This window comes from Eschscholzia californica, unplaced genomic scaffold (assembly GCF_041429995.1).
Source record: "Eschscholzia californica isolate CP2 unplaced genomic scaffold, dmEscCali1.0.p SCAF_1, whole genome shotgun sequence".
Taxonomy (NCBI): Eukaryota; Viridiplantae; Streptophyta; class Magnoliopsida; order Ranunculales; family Papaveraceae; genus Eschscholzia; species Eschscholzia californica.
In genome coordinates, this window is record NW_028238198.1 from 6,217,350 (window position 1) to 6,234,563 (window position 17,214).

Here is a 17,214-nt window from a genome sequence, read left to right on the forward strand (position 1 = left end):
CATCATCAACCCTAGATAGAATGTTAGCTAATTATAATACGAGATCGAAACAAATATGACAAATAAGAGAGGAAAAGGAAAGAACAACAAAACTTTCTCACTGATTTTCCTATGGCAGCCAAACGCTCCCCTGGAGAAAACAATTTTCCAGCGTCAATGGAAAATGATTTTCCAGCAAAACTTATTAACCAAACGCGGTCTTCTTCTCCACCAAGTTTTTCTCTCTATTTCTCTCAACTGATAAAATAGTACTACTTGATTCTCTGTTTTTCTCTACAAACAATAATCTCCAAAGTAAAGTATTTGTAGAAGAAGATAAAGAAATATGATGATGATTCTTTGATTATGAACACAACACCTATCTTACAATTCTCTCTCTGTGCTCTGTTTTCTCTCTTTCTCACTCTAAAAGTTGTTTCTCTAATAAAATCTCTCCTTCTTTTCTATTTTGTTTTTACTTTCTCTCACAAAAAGAAATACAAAGAAAAGAAAGATAAGAAGATGATGATGCTCTGGTTCTCCCTCTATTGAATGTATTCTGTTTTAGCTTAAGGGAGGATCTACCCAAAGATGAGATCCTCCTCCACGATGATGAATGCTCCCATTATATAGAAAGAATAATAGAGATAGAGAATAATTCAAATTGGGTATAATTTAGATTGGGTTGGACAGCTCTTATTTGGCTCCTATATACCTGATCATAACACTTCAACAACTGTTAAGTTTGTTATGGCTGGACCGGTTCTCATCCACTCTCAACTCAGCCTAACCTAACTACCTTAAGTTTGTTATAGTTAGTTAGAGAGAGAAACGAATTTCTATTTTCTGTTTTGAGTTTGTTATTGAGTTAGTTGTAATTGCTCTTTAAATACTCTTGTACTGATTCATTTTAATTTTAATGAGAATCAAATCAACTATGGTATCAGAGCTAAGTGCGCTCATCCTCTGAAAATCCCTTTATCGCTTTTTCTCTCTAGAACTTTGTCTTCTTCATCTGCTCCTTCATCCTCTTCATCTTCTTCATCTGTTTCTTCATTAATTTTCTTCTTCGTCTTCATCATCTGTCTTCCGTCTTCTAATTCATCAATGGAGAATCCTAAAATCACATCTTTGTCTATCAATTCTATGGGAAATGTAATCCCAATTAAACTTCAAAGTGATAACTATTTGGCTTGGAAATCACTATTTCTTCCTATACTTAAGAAATACAAAGTACTCGATCTCATAGATGGAACTCGCCCTCAACCTGCTCAATTTCTAGATGCTGAATCAAAGCAAATCAATCCTGAATATCTTGAATGGTTAGAAGAAGATCAAACTTTATTGATATGGATAAATTCAACTTTATCAGACTCTGTGATTCCTTATGTGGTAGGAAATACATCTTCTCAAGAACTTTGGAAGAATCTTGAGGATTCTTTTGCTTCAGCCTCTACTTCTCACATCTTCCAGTTACAAGAAAATCTTCGTGATTTGAAGAAAGATTCAGAGAAAATGCCTGAATTTCTCACTAAGGTAAAGAAGATATCAGATTCTCTTGCTGCTGCTGGTAGTCCAGCTTCTAATGCTGAGTTAGTCGTGAGCATTTTGTGAGCTCTCCCATCAGAATATGATTCTTTTTCAGCAGCTATTAGGCTAAGAAAACCTCCTGTTTCTGTGTCTGAATTACAAAATCTATTAATCAGTGAGGAAATCACTATCTTTGAGAGACAGAAGAGGTCTATGCTAAATGTGAATCAAGCCTTATTCACCAATCCTCAAGTTTGATCGAATCAACCAAGGTTCAATACTGGTAATTCTTCCAATTCATATCCTAATCGATTCAGAAATGCAAGGGATTATAGCAATAATTCTTTTCAAGGCAAAAATTCCAGTAATAGTGCTTCTCAAGCAAAGAATTACACTCAACAAGCTTCAAGAACCAATAATGGTGACAAGCCTGTATGTCAAATTTGCCATAAAGTGGGACATACTACAGTTGAATGCTATCATCGCATGAATTTCTCCTATCAGGGTCGAAATCCACCAAGAAATCTGGCAGCTATGCTTGCTACAGCCAACATTTTGGGAGAAAACCCTTGGTATGCTGATACTGGAGCCTCACATCATATAACTCCAGATGCTTCTAACATAGCATCTTCTTCCTCTTCCATCTATAAAAGCAAAGAGATAGTCTCCACAGCTAATGGCCAAGGTATGCTTATTGCTCAAACTGGTAATTCTATCTTTAAGCATAAGAATCATACTTTCTCTCTTAAGAATGTGTTGGTTGTCCCTCAAGCTACACACAATCTGTTGTCTGTGAACAAATTCACAAGAGCTAACAATTGTTCTTTAACATTTGATCCTGTTCAATATTCTGTGAAGGATCTAACCTCGAACCAGACTCTTTTCCAAGGGCCAGCTAAAGGTGGTCTGTACCCAATAATGCTTGATGCTGGTTTCTCTTCCAAACCTCAAATAAAAGCTTTGCTAGCAAGGCCTACTTCTCTTGCTATTTTGCACAAAAGGCTGGGCCATCCTTCATTCCAATCTTTGCAGAAATTGAAGTATCTCTTTACTAATGCTGCTATCAAACCAATATTTTGCTCAGACTGTCAACTAGGGAGAAGCAAGAAACTCTCTTTTCAATCTTCTAATAATGTAGCATCTCTTCCTTTACAATTGTTACATATAGACCTATGGGGTCCTGCTCCTAGTGTCTCAGTTAGTGGCTACAAATACTATGCTAATGTGATAGATGACTACTCTAAGTTCTGTTGGATATTACCTTTGTCAAATAAATCACATTTTGCTTCAGCTTTTATGTCCTTTGTTGCTTCTATTGAGAATTAGTTGGGTCACAAGATTAAAACTATTAGGACAGATGGAGGAGGGGAGTTTATTGCTACTTCTCTTAAATTGTTTCTTCAAAGTAAAGGAATTACTCATCAAATGACTTGCCCTCATACTCCAGAACAAAATGGAGTGGCTGAGTCTAAACACAGACATCCACTTGATCTCACTAGAACATTACTTGTTCAATCTTCACTTCCTAGCTCCTATTGGCTTGAAGCTCTTCATTCAGCCAATTATCTCATTAATAGGCTTCCTCTAATGTCTTTGCAAAATGTGTCACCATTAGAGAAACTATTCTTCTGCACACCTGATTATGACTTTCTCAGAGTCTATGGTTGTGCTTGTTATCCTTGGTTGCGACCATATGCACAAGATAAGCTTGCACCAAGGAGTAAGGAGTGTATTTTTATAGGATATGCCACTGACCAAAAGGGTTATAAGTGTCTAGACCCAACCAATGGTCGAGTTTATATTTCGAGACATGTGGTTTTTAATGAAGAGTATTTTCCATTGTCTTCTACCAAGTATTCTAACATTAGTACTTCTGATAACTCATCAATTAATCATAAAGATATGGTTCCCATTTCACCATCCATTTTTCAGCCTAACACACCTACTGAACAACCTCTTCTTGTAAATCCTGTTCATGAGGAACCTGCTTCACCTCTTCCTGCACCTGAGGTTAATTCTCCACCATTATCTCCTGTTCATGAACCACAGTCACCTATTCATGAAACTCCACCACCTATAGATGAACCTCCATCACCTGTAGTTCAATCTCCAATACATAACCAACCACCACCAATTCAAACAATTGAGTCCATTCACCCAATGCAAACAAGAGCTAAGTCTGGGATTTTTAAACCAAAAACATTTTTAGCCTCAACCAAACATCCTCTCTCCTCTACACTGACTAATATAGCTTTACCCCCAACACCAACTTGTTTTACCCAAGCTAACAAGAGTCCTCAATGGAGAGAAGCTATGGCTACAGAATTTAAAGCTTTACAAGATCTTAACACTTGGTCTCTTGTTCCTCCCTCCCCTAATCAAAATTTGGTAGGATGCAAATGGGTATTTAAATTAAAACAGAAGTCTGATGGTAGTATTGAAAGATATAAAGCCAGGTTAGTGGCCAAGGGTTTTCACCAAAGAGAAGGAATTGACTATTCAGAGACATTTAGTCCTGTGGCTAAACCAACCACAATTCGAGCTCTTCTCTCTCTTGCTGTTCAAAATGATTGGTTAGTTAAACAACTTGATGTTAGTAATGCATTCCTTCATGGTCATCTAAAGGAAGAAGTCTATATGACTCAACCTCATGGATTTCAAGATAAATGCTATCCAAATTATGTTTGTAAGCTTCATAAATCACTTTATGGTTTGAAGCAAGCTCCAAGAGCCTGGTATGAAGAATTAGTGGATTCATTGCTAGCTCTAGGCTTTCAAAAATCATTCTCAGACACATCTCTTTTTGTTCTATCAGATAATGGGGTTATTCTATATGTGTTGGTTTATGTGGATGACATATTGGTCACTGGTAACTCTACCTCAGCTTGTGCTTCACTAATCAAAACTTTAAGTTCTCAATTTGCTACGAAGGACTTAGGTCCTCTTCATTATTTTTTAGGAATGGAAGTTAAAAGAGATATGTCTAAACTTCATCTTTCACAAACTAAATATGCTTTGGATCTTCTTTAAAAGGCTCAAATGGCTGATGCAAAACCATGTTCAACTCCACTGCCTCACAGAACAAAGTTAAGTCCAAATGATGGTGAGCTTCTTACTGATCCTACCTACTATAGAAGTTTAGTGGGAGCCTTACAGTATCTTACATGGACAAGGCCTGATTTGAGTTATTTAGTTAATCTTGTTTGCCAATTTATGAGTCAGCCAAGGACTTCTCATCTTTTAGCTGTAAAAAGAATACTGAGATATCTGAAAGGAACCATCACACATGGAATTCATTTTACTAAAAGCAATTCTTTAGGAATACAAGGATTTGCAGATGCAGATTGGGCTGGTAGTGTTTGTGACAGTCGATCTACATCTGGTTTCATTATATACTTGGGTGGAAATCCTATCTCTTGGTCAGCTAAAAAGCAGCCCACTGTATCTAGGTCTTCTACAGAGGCAGAGTATCGTTCTCTTGCCCACACTGCAGCTGAAATCTTATGGATTTGTTCTCTTCTGAAGGATTTACATTGCTTTGTTTCTGATCCACCAATTCTATGGTGTGATAATGTTTCAGCTTTGGCCTTACATCAAATCCTGTTTTTCACTCCAAGATAAAACATCTCGCATTGGACTTCCATTTCATTAGAGAGTTGGTGGTGAATAAGAGAATTCAGCTATCTTATGTCCACACTTCAGATCAGCCAGCAGACATTCTTACTAAAGCTCTTCCAGGACCTCATTTCACACAACTCAGATCCAAGCTTAAGCTCTCTCCTATTGCTTAGCTTGAGGGAGGGTAATAGAGATAGAGAATAATTCAAATTGGGTATAATTTAGATTGGGTTGGACAGCTCTTATTTGGCTCCTATATACCTGATCATAACACTTCAACAACTGTTAAGTTTGTTATGGCTGGACCGGTTCTCATCCACTCTCAACTCAGCCTAACCTAACTACCTTAAGTTTGTTATAGTTAGAGAGAGAAACGAATTTCTATTTTCTGTTTTGAGTTTGTTATTGAGTTAGTTGTAATTGCTCTTTAAATACTCTTGTACTGATTCATTTTAAGTTTAATGAGAATCAAATCAACTAAAGAAAACAAGTCCAGCTCTCTGTAAAAATCTCACTGACTTATCTCTCTAGGTTCTCAAAAATATCTCCAACTCTCTTTCTTTCCTTCTCCAATAATTTCTTTCCTTCTCTCTCTCTCTACATTCTCTGTTTTGTAAGATTCAATCGAATGAAATCTTCCTTCCTTGATCACTTTCTCTCTCTTCACAATTCGGTTTTAAAGACATAATCTCCAGCTATAAAATGATATCTTCACTAAAGAATAAATCTCTTTCCTTCTCTGGTTTTTATGATCTCTTGGGTTGTTCTTGGTTTTGATCTCTCTTTCCTTTTAAATATACAATCACAGAACAACCCAGCTCTTCTTCTATGTTTAGAGAAAATTTCATGATATCTCTAGCACAATATCTGCATCTAATTAGAAAATAAATCCAGCTCCAATCATTAATCTTTTCTCTATTTAGAGAGATAAGATAATCTTGAAGAAGGAAATAGTGGGGATATGGAAAGCAATCCGTCTCTCTCTTTTAGACAATACAGGTTAAGGAAATATTAAAGAATAAGGAAATAATGAGGACATATGGGTATCAATCCCTACATGCTAGCTATTGTTCACGTGGGTGAGTTATTTCCAAATGAGAAAACAAAGGAACCAACCGAGTGATTTGCTGGAGTTGTCCATACGAAATTATTCGGTGAGCTTCGGAGCACAATGAGATGCTACAACGAACTTATAATACGATGCCATGTGTGCTTGGAGAGTTTCAGCCGTAAGATCTGACGTGATACGCGAGAAGCTTAGTGGTATCTTGTACAGTGTTACACCAGATTATGAACTCCAGAAGACCCCGTAGTACAACTATGGGTACCCGAATCTATCCCGTGATCAATTTCAGTCGTCAGATCGGGCTATCTCTTGCGCCACTTGTCTCTAGTAGCTCTGTGCTGACCTTGGTCAAGTGATTTTGACTCAAATTTTGACCGGTTCTAGTTTGTTCATCCGGACTCCAATTTGACTTCTGCTTTCGCCATTGTGTTCGTCTTGGGCTCCACTTATCATCCGATATAGACGTGGACAAATCACCAAACTCTATAAATGACCAAAATGCCCCTAGTATATCTTTCTCTCGGTTTTAGCTATTTTTCGCGCTTAATTCCATAGAAGACACCTAGACATGAGAAACAAACAAATCATCAGAGTAACTGCTCGAATTGGACTAACTAGCCTTAGTTAAGAGATTCAAATGGGACGTTTTCATGCCTCATCACTCATCGTGTTCTACGATACTTGAAAGGTACCCTTGACAAAGGAGTCTTCTTATCAGCAAATAGCTCCCTTCATATCACAGGATACTGTGACTCAGATTGGGCTGGGTGTCCTTCAACCCGTAGATCAACTACTGGATATTTTACAATGTTAGGCAATAGTCCACTCTCTTGGAAATCAAAGAAACAACCAACGGTTGCAAAATCTTCTGCAGAAGCAGGATATCGAGCTTTGGCCATTCTCACTTGTGATTTACAATGGCTCAAGTATCTACTACTTGATTTTGGAATTAATCACACAGACCCGATGACAGTTTGCTGTGACAATCGAGCCGCTCTCCACATTGCTGATAATCCCGTATTCCACGAGCGTACGAAACATATTGAAATAGACTGCCACATCGTTCGTGAGAAGATTAAAGATAACGTCATTGCCACGCGCTTCACCACTTCAGACAACCAGTTAGCGGATATCTTCACCAAGCCACTTGGAGCAGAACCGTTCCAGAACATCATTGGAAAGTTAGGCGTTACTTCCATTCCCGCTCTAACTTGAGGGGGAGTGTTGGAAGGTCCACTCCACTCGGCTAAACCGAGTGGATTAGGTCCAACTTAGTATATAGGAAACCTAGTACGATTAGGATTCTTAGTACAATCAAGATTATTGTATCTTAGATAAACATGTACTTGGATAAACATCATAGAGTTTTATACTCGATCCTTAAACTCCTCCATTGTAAATGTGACGCCCCAAGCCTAGTAGTTGCCGATATTGTCCTCCCTTTACGCCACCATCCTCGCACGGATGGTAGGAGGTTTTGTTCTTGGCGAGAGCACCACGGACTCCCCCAAAAGGCCTCGACACTTACCAAGCTGAAGCATACACCTATAGCCCAGGCTCCAGACACTCTCGTGAGCGATGTGGGACTATCACAATCCCCCACCCTCAGCGAAGAGCCGTCCTCGGCTCTGATACCACTTGTGACGCCTCTAGCCCAGCAGTTGCCGATTTTGTCCTCCCTTTACGCCACCATCCTCGCACGAATGGTAGGAGGTTTTGTTTTTGGCGAGAGCACCACGAACTCCCCCAAAAGGCCTCGACATGGCGAAGACACACGATTCGCCCTACCATCAGAGTACGCAGCGACACCGTTGACCCCCCACAACGATATTGTCCTCCCTTTGTGCACCACCAAGCACAGGTGGTAGGAGGTTTTGTTCGTGACGAGCGCTCCAAGAGCACACCCACAAGGCCTCGCCAGATTAGTAAACTAACCTCTAAGGAAGGACAATTTTGAAATATGCAATGATTCGAGGAAACTAAACAAGCGAGTGGTGTTAACGATCATGGGAACAACGACATTAGCTCAAGTTTGTTAAGTCAATGATTCTTTTTGTGGTCAACTTGTTCGATATGGATGGACTAGTGGTAAAATTGGTAAGCCTAAGTCACTTGATCAGGTGATTCTCATATGATGGCATTGCCAGGAGTAGCTAACCTAGGCGAACCGGTAATTTGGGAAATGCCATCAAGTGAGGAAGAAGCTACATATTGAACCACTTAAGAAGCATGTTGACCACATTGGTGTGACCATAACTTCGGCAAAGACCACAAAATTGGGTTTGTAGATTGATCCAAAGATTCAGATGCATGAAGAATGTAAGAGTGGTGAACGATATGATTTTATCTGAGCAAGGTCATAAGTAACAAAAACAAGAGGAATTCTTATAGAATCAATTTATGCGTCAGAAGTTCACCATTATAGTATTAAATGATAAAGAAGAGTTGTGATATGATGTGGTTAAGAAGTCGTTAAAGGAAAACGATTTAATTCGAGAGATACTTTGAGATAAAGTGAGTCGATCTAAATTTCGAGGATGAAATTTCTATAAGGGGGGAGGATTGTAACATCCCATGTTTTTATGGTTAGTTGAGGGACTATTCGACAATTGGGTCAAGTCAAAAGAGGGGCCAAATCAGCAAAGAGGACAATTTAGGGGGTATTTTTGCGCACAGGCCAAAACCAGGGACCAAACTGTAAATTCGACAGATTTAATTGAAGAAACAATAATCTGATTTTCTTTTATCTTGTTCGACCGAGTGAGTTAGGGTTTCAATTTGGGTTCAAATAATTCGATCAAGAAAAGGCAATTTTGGATCAAATTCATAAAGGGAATTTGATATATTTGAAAATTATAGGTTATTGATGGCTTATCTCTTGATTTTAGTTAAACTATGGTATATCCTGTGCCCTAGGGCACGGACACTTGTATAAATTACATGTTACGAAATTTATTGTTAAATTTCAAGTGTAATTTATTGTTAAATTACACTTGAGATTTATTTTGTTTCTTTTTTTCTTAAATTAGAATTTTTATTTCTAAGAACGAAAGGATTATTGTTTTTTAAATAGGTTTTAACCCTTGAAATTTATTTTGTTTCTTTTTTTCTTAAATTAGAGATTTTATTTTAAGAAGGAAAAGATTATTGTTTTTTTAATAGGTAACTTTATTTCTACGAAGAACTATATTTTAAACTTTGAGAAGGGCTTCTAGGCAATATCCTTTATTCAAAAAGGGTGTTTGTCTCAGTCATCATTTTCCCTTCTGTTTTATTATATAGATATTTTATTGAGAGAGATTTTTATTAGTTATTATTTTTTTGTATTATTCTTTTGTTTATTCCAGCCGGTGATCTTGTCTAACGAGGCTAGAGGTGTTGCGTCGTTTTCTTTGGTTTTCTATTATTTCAAAGTTATGTAGTTATTGCAGAACTGAACTCTAACATGTATATATGTAACACTTAGAGTTGTTTATAAGTTGTATCGGCGTTTTATGAGGCGTTTGTATTTTTTTTGGTTCGGGTTTCGACCCGAAACTGAGTTGAGTTTCTTTAGCTTCCGCTCAGTAGTTTATGTCTTTGTGTATGCGAATGTATGGTTTGCATGACAAGTTTTATAAGTGAGACCGGTTCGATTTACAGAGGAGACTCTACCGGGTTTTTTGTCTCTTCTGTGAATTGCCGGGGTGTGGTCGTGTCTATTTTGGGACACGGGGCGTCACAGTAAACCTATATAAAGGAACCAACACATAATGTACAAATCAAGTTGTAGTGTTAATAAACAAAGGTGTTTTCCTATCTCTCTCCCACACACGATCAACATCTCATCACCATCATCTCTCAGTTTTCACCTGAGAAGCTCTCACGATCAACTCTCGGTTATACCCGAGACCCTTAACTGTTTCCTCTCGGTTTCACCCGAAAAGCTCCATCACTGCTCTCGGTTTCACCCGAGAGCTCCTACTCTACCTCTCGGCTTCACCGAGACCGATCTCCCTTCATCTTCCTCGACTTCATTCGAGTTGTTTATTTAGAGGATTTTACCTCTTCACATATATCTCTTTCCTCATTTATTGGATGGACTCTATTCCCACCTTTGATATGGTATACGAAAATGATAGAAAATACAATGAAAAAGTCTATCAAGAGAGAGAAAGAATTGACTCGAAAATAAATATTGTTGATTTCGTTTATGTATGGAGTTGGCTTTGACTTTTAGCATTACACTATGCTGAAAAGTAAGAGCGTTTACCAACAAGGTGTCTATTATGGATGAAAGTGGAAGGGAGCATCTCATGCATTCTCTTTTAGTCAGACTATTTTGTCATATTTCACATCGGTCTTTGATTACCTATTCCATTGCCGACCTTCTTTCATACATTCGTTAGTGGATAAAATTGTTATCCTATTTTCCTGACTTTCACTCTTTTTCAGACCAATGAAACAACGAAAATTAATTTTCTTGAGAAAATCAATTTCCCAACCTTATTTCTCTACGTAACGAACAGACCCTTCATTTCTATAGAAATTTTTTAGGATGGCTCTCCACACGTATTATCATTTCATAGTTACTCTTGGAATACATCTCCCCACAAGGCCACAAGCTATAGCTTATGGGATAACATCTCTCACTTGCAGCTTGGTGATGATACTGGTGTCTTCTAAAGGAGGATGACTTGTTTTCATTAAAAACGATTATCGACAACTAAAAACAATAGCATCTTGCTTTTTGTCCAGCCATCAAATTGTTTTTCTCTTTCAGAGCAATGATATTCAAAATGGGAAATGATAGAGTGACTTAGAAATTGGTACTTAGAGGGTGACATATTTCCTCATTTGGAAACAAAAGCGGTCCCCACCATAGTCAAACTTTGAAAAAACCTTGTCTTTTAGTGATTCCACATCAGCTGGGCATTAAAATGCCCAAAAAACTGGGCACTCTAGCATCTCCCATTCAAAATTACTTAACTTTCATCACTAAACTGCTCACATTTTGGTTATCAAAATAAAATAAAAATAAAAATAAAAATAGAATGATGATTAAAGGTTTAAATAAATCACAATAATGATTAAAAGGGGAACATGATAAAGATTGCATAAGATTTTCTCTAAGTGGAACAAATATCTTGGCTGTTGATTCTACCCCTCCTAACCTCCTTTATGCTATCTATATAAGACATAGTGTATATAATTCAAGTATTTCTTGAAGGTAAAATTTTTATGGGAAAGATATTTAGGTGTGGCTTGAGTTTGCTAACTTCTTTATTAAAAGAGTTAATTCCTATATGGCCCCCACATTTTTGTAAATTCAAATATGGCCCCCTATTTTCATGGAAATGTCATAACTACCCTTCCCATTAATATATTTTCAAAATTAAAATTAAAAACCTAAATTCCACCTCACTTCCCTCTCCACCACTCATCTCTCTCCACGTCACCTCTCTCTCTCTCTCCAAGTCAGCACTCTCATGAAGGTCGCCGGCCGGAAAATTTCCGGCCGGCGACCTTCAAACTTAAAAAATAAAAAAAAAAAAAAAATTTTCACTCACCTCTCTCTCTCTCTCTCCAAGTCAGCACTTCATGAAGGTCGCCGGCCGGAAAATTTTCCGGCCGGCGACCTTCAAACTAAAAAAAAAAAAATTCACTCACCTCTCTCTCTCTCTCTCTCTCTCCAAGTCAGCACTTCATGAAGGTCGCCGGCCGGAAAATTTTCCGGCCGGCGACCTTCATGAAGTGCTGACTTGGAGAGAGAGAGAGAGAGAGGTGAGTGAAATTTTTTTTTTTTTTTTTTTTTTAAGTTTGAAGTCATGAGAGTGCTGACTTGGAGAGAGAGAGGTGAGTTGGAGAGATAGGTGACGTGGAGAGAGATGAGTGGTGGAGAGGGAAGTGAGGTGGAATTTAAGTTTTTGTTTTTAATTTTATTTTGAAAATATATTAATGGGAAGGGTAGTTATGACATTTCCATGAAAATAGGGGGCTATATTTGAATTTACAAAAATTTGGGGGCCATAAAGGAAGCTGGTCACAAAGTAGGGGGCCATATAGGAATTAACTCTTATTAAAAATACTTAAGGATGGTACTCTGCCCTTGTCCGGTCCACGAGCTGAGTGAGCCAGCCAGGACGGGCACTTGGGTCATCCCGATCAGACAACTCATTAATATAGGTAATTTTATACAACAGAAATTTTGAAGGCGACTCTCGGCTCACGAGCCTCCATATTCTAGAAAACGATTACCTCTCTAAACAGATACTATTTCACTTTTGAGTTAAAATTAGTGGACTCGAGTTGATTTGGCTACAAAATAGGTTGGTGCCCACCAAATTTGAACCTTACAGCCACTACTAAATACAAGTCAAATTGATTTGACTTTTGCATTACATCTAAACTAGCTACTTTCTATTTCTTTATCGTGATGATAGTTACATCTATACTACTTTCTAGGATTATAAATAGCAATTCATTTTTTAATACAATATAAAAGCATGTGACCCATGAATATTTCGCTACCAAACTCAGTACTTAGAGCATCTCCAATGCAAGACTCAAACTCTAAATCTTAGAGAGTCACATAGCATATTTTAGAGTTTTTCTTCAAAATCCATCTCCAGTGCAACACTTAACTTGGATCTCTAAAATGAGGTGGCGGTAGTTATTTTAGAGATCCTCAAGAGGACACTCTAAATTTAGAGTGTCCTCTTGAGGATCTCTAAGTGCCACATAAGCAAATCAATTAGTTTTTAACCAAAATATAAGTTTTTAGAGTTTCTCTCGAGTGTTGCATTGGAGAAGGTTCTTCAATAGAGTGTCTCTAAAAGGTCAAATACGAAAGAGACTATTTAGAGATCTATTTTTCACACTTAACACGTAAGATTTTTAGAGTTTTTCTTGAGTCTTGCATTGGAGATGCTCTTAGAGCATCTACAATGCAAGACTCAATCTTAAAATCTTAAGTGCCACCTAAGACTTTAAAGTTTTTTTTTTGAGAAAAAACCTCTCCAATGCAAAACTCAATTGAGATCTTAAGATGATGTGAAAACATTTAGTTTTAAGATGTCTCAACTAGAAACTCTATTTTTGAGATCTCTTTTGAGTGTCTTAACTATCCTAGTCAATTTCGACCCGACACATAAGTCAATTAGAGTTTTTTTTTTTAGTTTTGCATTGGAGATGCTCTTACTTTACCTGTATTTTCAAGTGGGAGCGTCTACAGGGGCTTCCCAAAACTACTATAAGGCCTACTGAGCACCTCTCCCTTCTTCATTTTTCCTTCTTTCTCTCTCTACTCTCAATCTGAAAATCAATCAACTAAAATTCATTGATCTTCAAAAAACTTAAACACAAAATGAGAACTCTAGATTTCCCATCCAATTTCGAAAGTATGATGAAGAAACTCTAGATCTGCTGTCTAATTTCGAAAGTGTGATGAAGAACCCTGATTTCCCTTCCAACATTGAGTGTAGACCCTCGGACAATCCAATCCGACAGGTCTTGGACTGGCCAGTCGAAGGCCTATAGCATGGCTTCAAATTGGGCTAGTCCGAGACTTGTCGGACTGAACGATCTGACTCCTCTCGTACGAGCCCAGTCCTAGGCCATGCTTTGGGCTTCAGACTTGTCAGCCCGAGTGGGAGGCACCTACAGTGGTCGGGATTTGACTACCGTAAAACCCTTTTGAGAGGCCCCTATAGCAATTTCCGGAGGTGCCTTTGGATCTATCGAGTTTCTTTTGGGGCCTCTCAAAACTGTTGTAGGGGCCTCTCAAAACTCTTCATGTCATGATGATTACATTCACGTTCACTGCGTATCCCTTTATAAACCACAAAACTCATTCCAAATATTTACATAACTTAATTCTTCCTTTTCATTACTCTTGCAAGTTGCAATCTTCTGCAAGAAAACCTAAGATTCTTACATCCAAACTTTTGAAACCTAAATATACCATTACCTTTGCATGAATCCCATCTACAAGCAGCTGTCATTTGTTCTCGAAAACACAGGTTGGATATTAAAGTTCCAAGCGAACATCCTGAAGTAGAAGGACTCTGATCTTTTGCTTCTGATACTCCATATGTTCTTGTAGATTTAATTGATTTTCAATCCATTTGTGATTTTGTGTTGAATCCCAAAAATCTCAAACTTGGAAATAGGCTTAATATATGTGAATCTTACAAAAAGGAACTTAGTGTCAAAATCTTAGAGTTAGTATAACAAAGCTGAGTGTAGGCAAAGCTCCCTAGTATCTCTATAACAAAACGTGTTTATTTGAAACAATTAATTTTTGGTATATAAATTTCCATTGTATAATTAATTCATTTGAACGTAATACGTACAAGAAATTATTTATTTATTGCATCAGTACAATATTGATGTGTCATATTTTACCTTTATGTTGACATATAATCAACTTGACATAGTTTTGTGTCTTAATTCATCAATTAACTCTAACAACGGGAAGACTTTGTTCATTTCTATAGAAATTTTCAGGATCAACTTTGCTCTTCACACGTACTAATCTGTCATAGTTATTCTTGAAGTACTTTTTACCCCAAACTCGAGCTTCTGAATAACTTGCCGTGCCATTTTTACTTTCACCCAAATCAATATCTCTATAGTTGAGAAACGCCGTTCTTGGAGACTTCGAAACATAAGGAGTCATGTAACTGTATAGTTCTCTTATCCACTTAATTTGCTCTTTAGTCTCTTCCAATCTTTCCCAATAGGCTAAATACTGAATCTTGAATAAGTTTCCTTTTCTATGGGGGAAAGGAAGCTCAGATTCTGAAATCTCACTCATCTTTCCACCATATGGACTTAAGATCACTTGAGGCTCTTCTTTTTCTAATAATCTTTTCATCATTCCTTCTAATCCAGTTTTTGGAATGGGTTTCTTCACATAATCAGATTTTGCTTTATAAAACCTCTTTTCTTGAGTCTTATTGAGTAGAATTTCTAGTGGACTATCTATTGGGTACTCAGCAAAATATATTGTAGATTGAACCCAACTCATTTCACTACAATCTTTCTTCTCCAACCCTAACTCAGGAAATCTATATTTCATCAAAGTTAGAAGATTCTTAGAACCTCCAAGATACATGGAGTTGAATGAAGCTTGTACTGTTTTTTTTCCGGTTTGGTTATCACGGACGACGTCTAAGATGACCCGAATAAAGAGATTTTTAGGAAGTTTAGGTGCAACTTCTTGCCACTTATGAACTAGTGAAGTTGCACCTTGTTCTAGGGTTTTAGTAATTGTAAAAACTGTTACAGTTGATGGAACAGGAACCAATCTAGTCTTCCATGAAAGAATGACCCCAAAGCTCCCTCCTCCACCTCCTCTAATAGCCCAAAACAGATCTTCTCCCATTGATTCTCTGTTTAGAATTCTTCCATTAGCATCGATTATTCGAGCATCAAGGATATGATCAGCTGCAAGGCCAAATTTTCTTAACAAAGCACCATACCCACCTCCACTAAAATGCCCACCAACACCTACTGTGGGGCAAATTCCTGCAGGAAAAGCGAGATTTCGACTTTTTACTCCTATATTATAGTAAAGTTCGCCAATTAATGCACCAGATTGAACCCATGCTGTATTTTCTTTCGTATCGATACTTATTTTTCGTAGATTGAACAAATCAAGGATTATGTAAGGAACGTCAGATATATAAGAGAGACCATCATAATCATGGCCTCCGCTTCGAATTTTTAGCTGCATTTTATGCTTTTTGGAACAAATTACAGCTATTTGTACATGGGATTCATACAATGGTCTAATTATAAGATTAGGTTTTGGAGTGGTGGGTGATATGAATCTAAGGTTTTGAATAGTAGATTGTAGGGTAGATGTATAATTTGAAGTGTTTGGGGTGAAAGTTGGAATTGAATTTTTGTTGGAATTAAGACAATGAAGAAAGTTATTATGATTTGAGGTTGCTGAAATTGCCAAGGGTAGAAAGAACACAAGTAAAGGAAATTGGATTGAATAGAAAGATGGAGAATAGATTGAATTGGTATCCATCTTAGGTTTTCTCTAAGAGGCTTTGGTGCTCAAAGATATGAGTCTGTGTTTTATTTTTCACTAATTAGAATTGCTTATTTATAGATGTCGATTGCCTAGTTTTTCTACAAACACGCCTAACAATGAAAGAGACGTAATCCAAGACAGTAAAAGATTATTAGCTAATAATCTAGTGTTTCGGCTTTTGGTAAGATGATAACGTTTATGAGAGACAACCCACAAGTAAATATTTTATATATGTGGATATAAGACACAATCACTAATTAACCGAACAACCTAAAATCCACACGAGTAAATTGATTGAACCATCTTATGCATTTGATTCATATACTAACTTTAGTACTCTTTGTTACTACTTTCGTAGCAAAAAAAAAAGTTACAACAAGAAAATATGATCAGTAACTCACAAAATGTAGACTTTGAAAACAAAAGTAACTCAGAAAAACCGTGCCATATAATGTCGATAGACGTCATTTCCACCAAAATTAGAGGAAATTGGAGCAAAATGTTTGTCATCCACATGTTGAAAGTAATTTTTTGAATTGTCTTGCTGCACGAGGGAAACGTGAAAGTATGGATGAGGAAGTTCATCTTGACTTTAATGGTGGTACCACATGAAGTTGTCTTTAAATCAAATAGTTTCTCACATTTTCAAAAACTCAAGAAGCCGTGAGAGCATAAAGCCTAACCCTGACATCAAGAGATCTCTTAACAAACCTAAAAATCAAATTTAGATAGGTATATAAAGTAACAAATTGTTGTCATTGTTTTTAGAGAAATGCTAAAATCACAAAAGATTTTGACAAAAGAAGGTACTCAACTGAAGTGACCGTTGTGGTTTAAAAGTTTGACTAAATCTGGACCGTTTAGAGATGAATATCACAACCGCCACATATTGATATTATTTCTTAGTATTCAAAATTGTTCTTAGTGGTTTTTGGGGTTAATTTCATGGCATATTAGGTGTATTCCATCATCTTTTGATATCATATGTGATTAT

The 17,214-nt window shown here is 37.1% G+C and overlaps 1 protein-coding gene across 1 annotated transcript; it reads right to left on the reverse strand.

Moving 5' to 3' along the window:
• Nucleotides 1–14,471: 14,471 nt before the first annotated feature.
• On the reverse strand, nt 14,472–16,260 carry LOC147563616 (tetrahydroberberine oxidase-like). Its single transcript, XM_086639141.1, has one exon. It carries the CDS (start codon nt 16,212–16,214, stop codon nt 14,628–14,630), a length of 1,587 nt encoding a protein of 528 aa, XP_086495267.1. The 5' UTR covers nt 16,215–16,260; the 3' UTR covers nt 14,472–14,627.
• Nucleotides 16,261–17,214: the final 954 nt, after the last annotated feature.

Coding starts and splice junctions, on each gene's coding strand:
- LOC147563616 (XM_086639141.1), bottom strand. CDS start 16,214: ATGGATACCAATTCAATCTATTCTCCATCTTTCTATTCAATCCAATTT.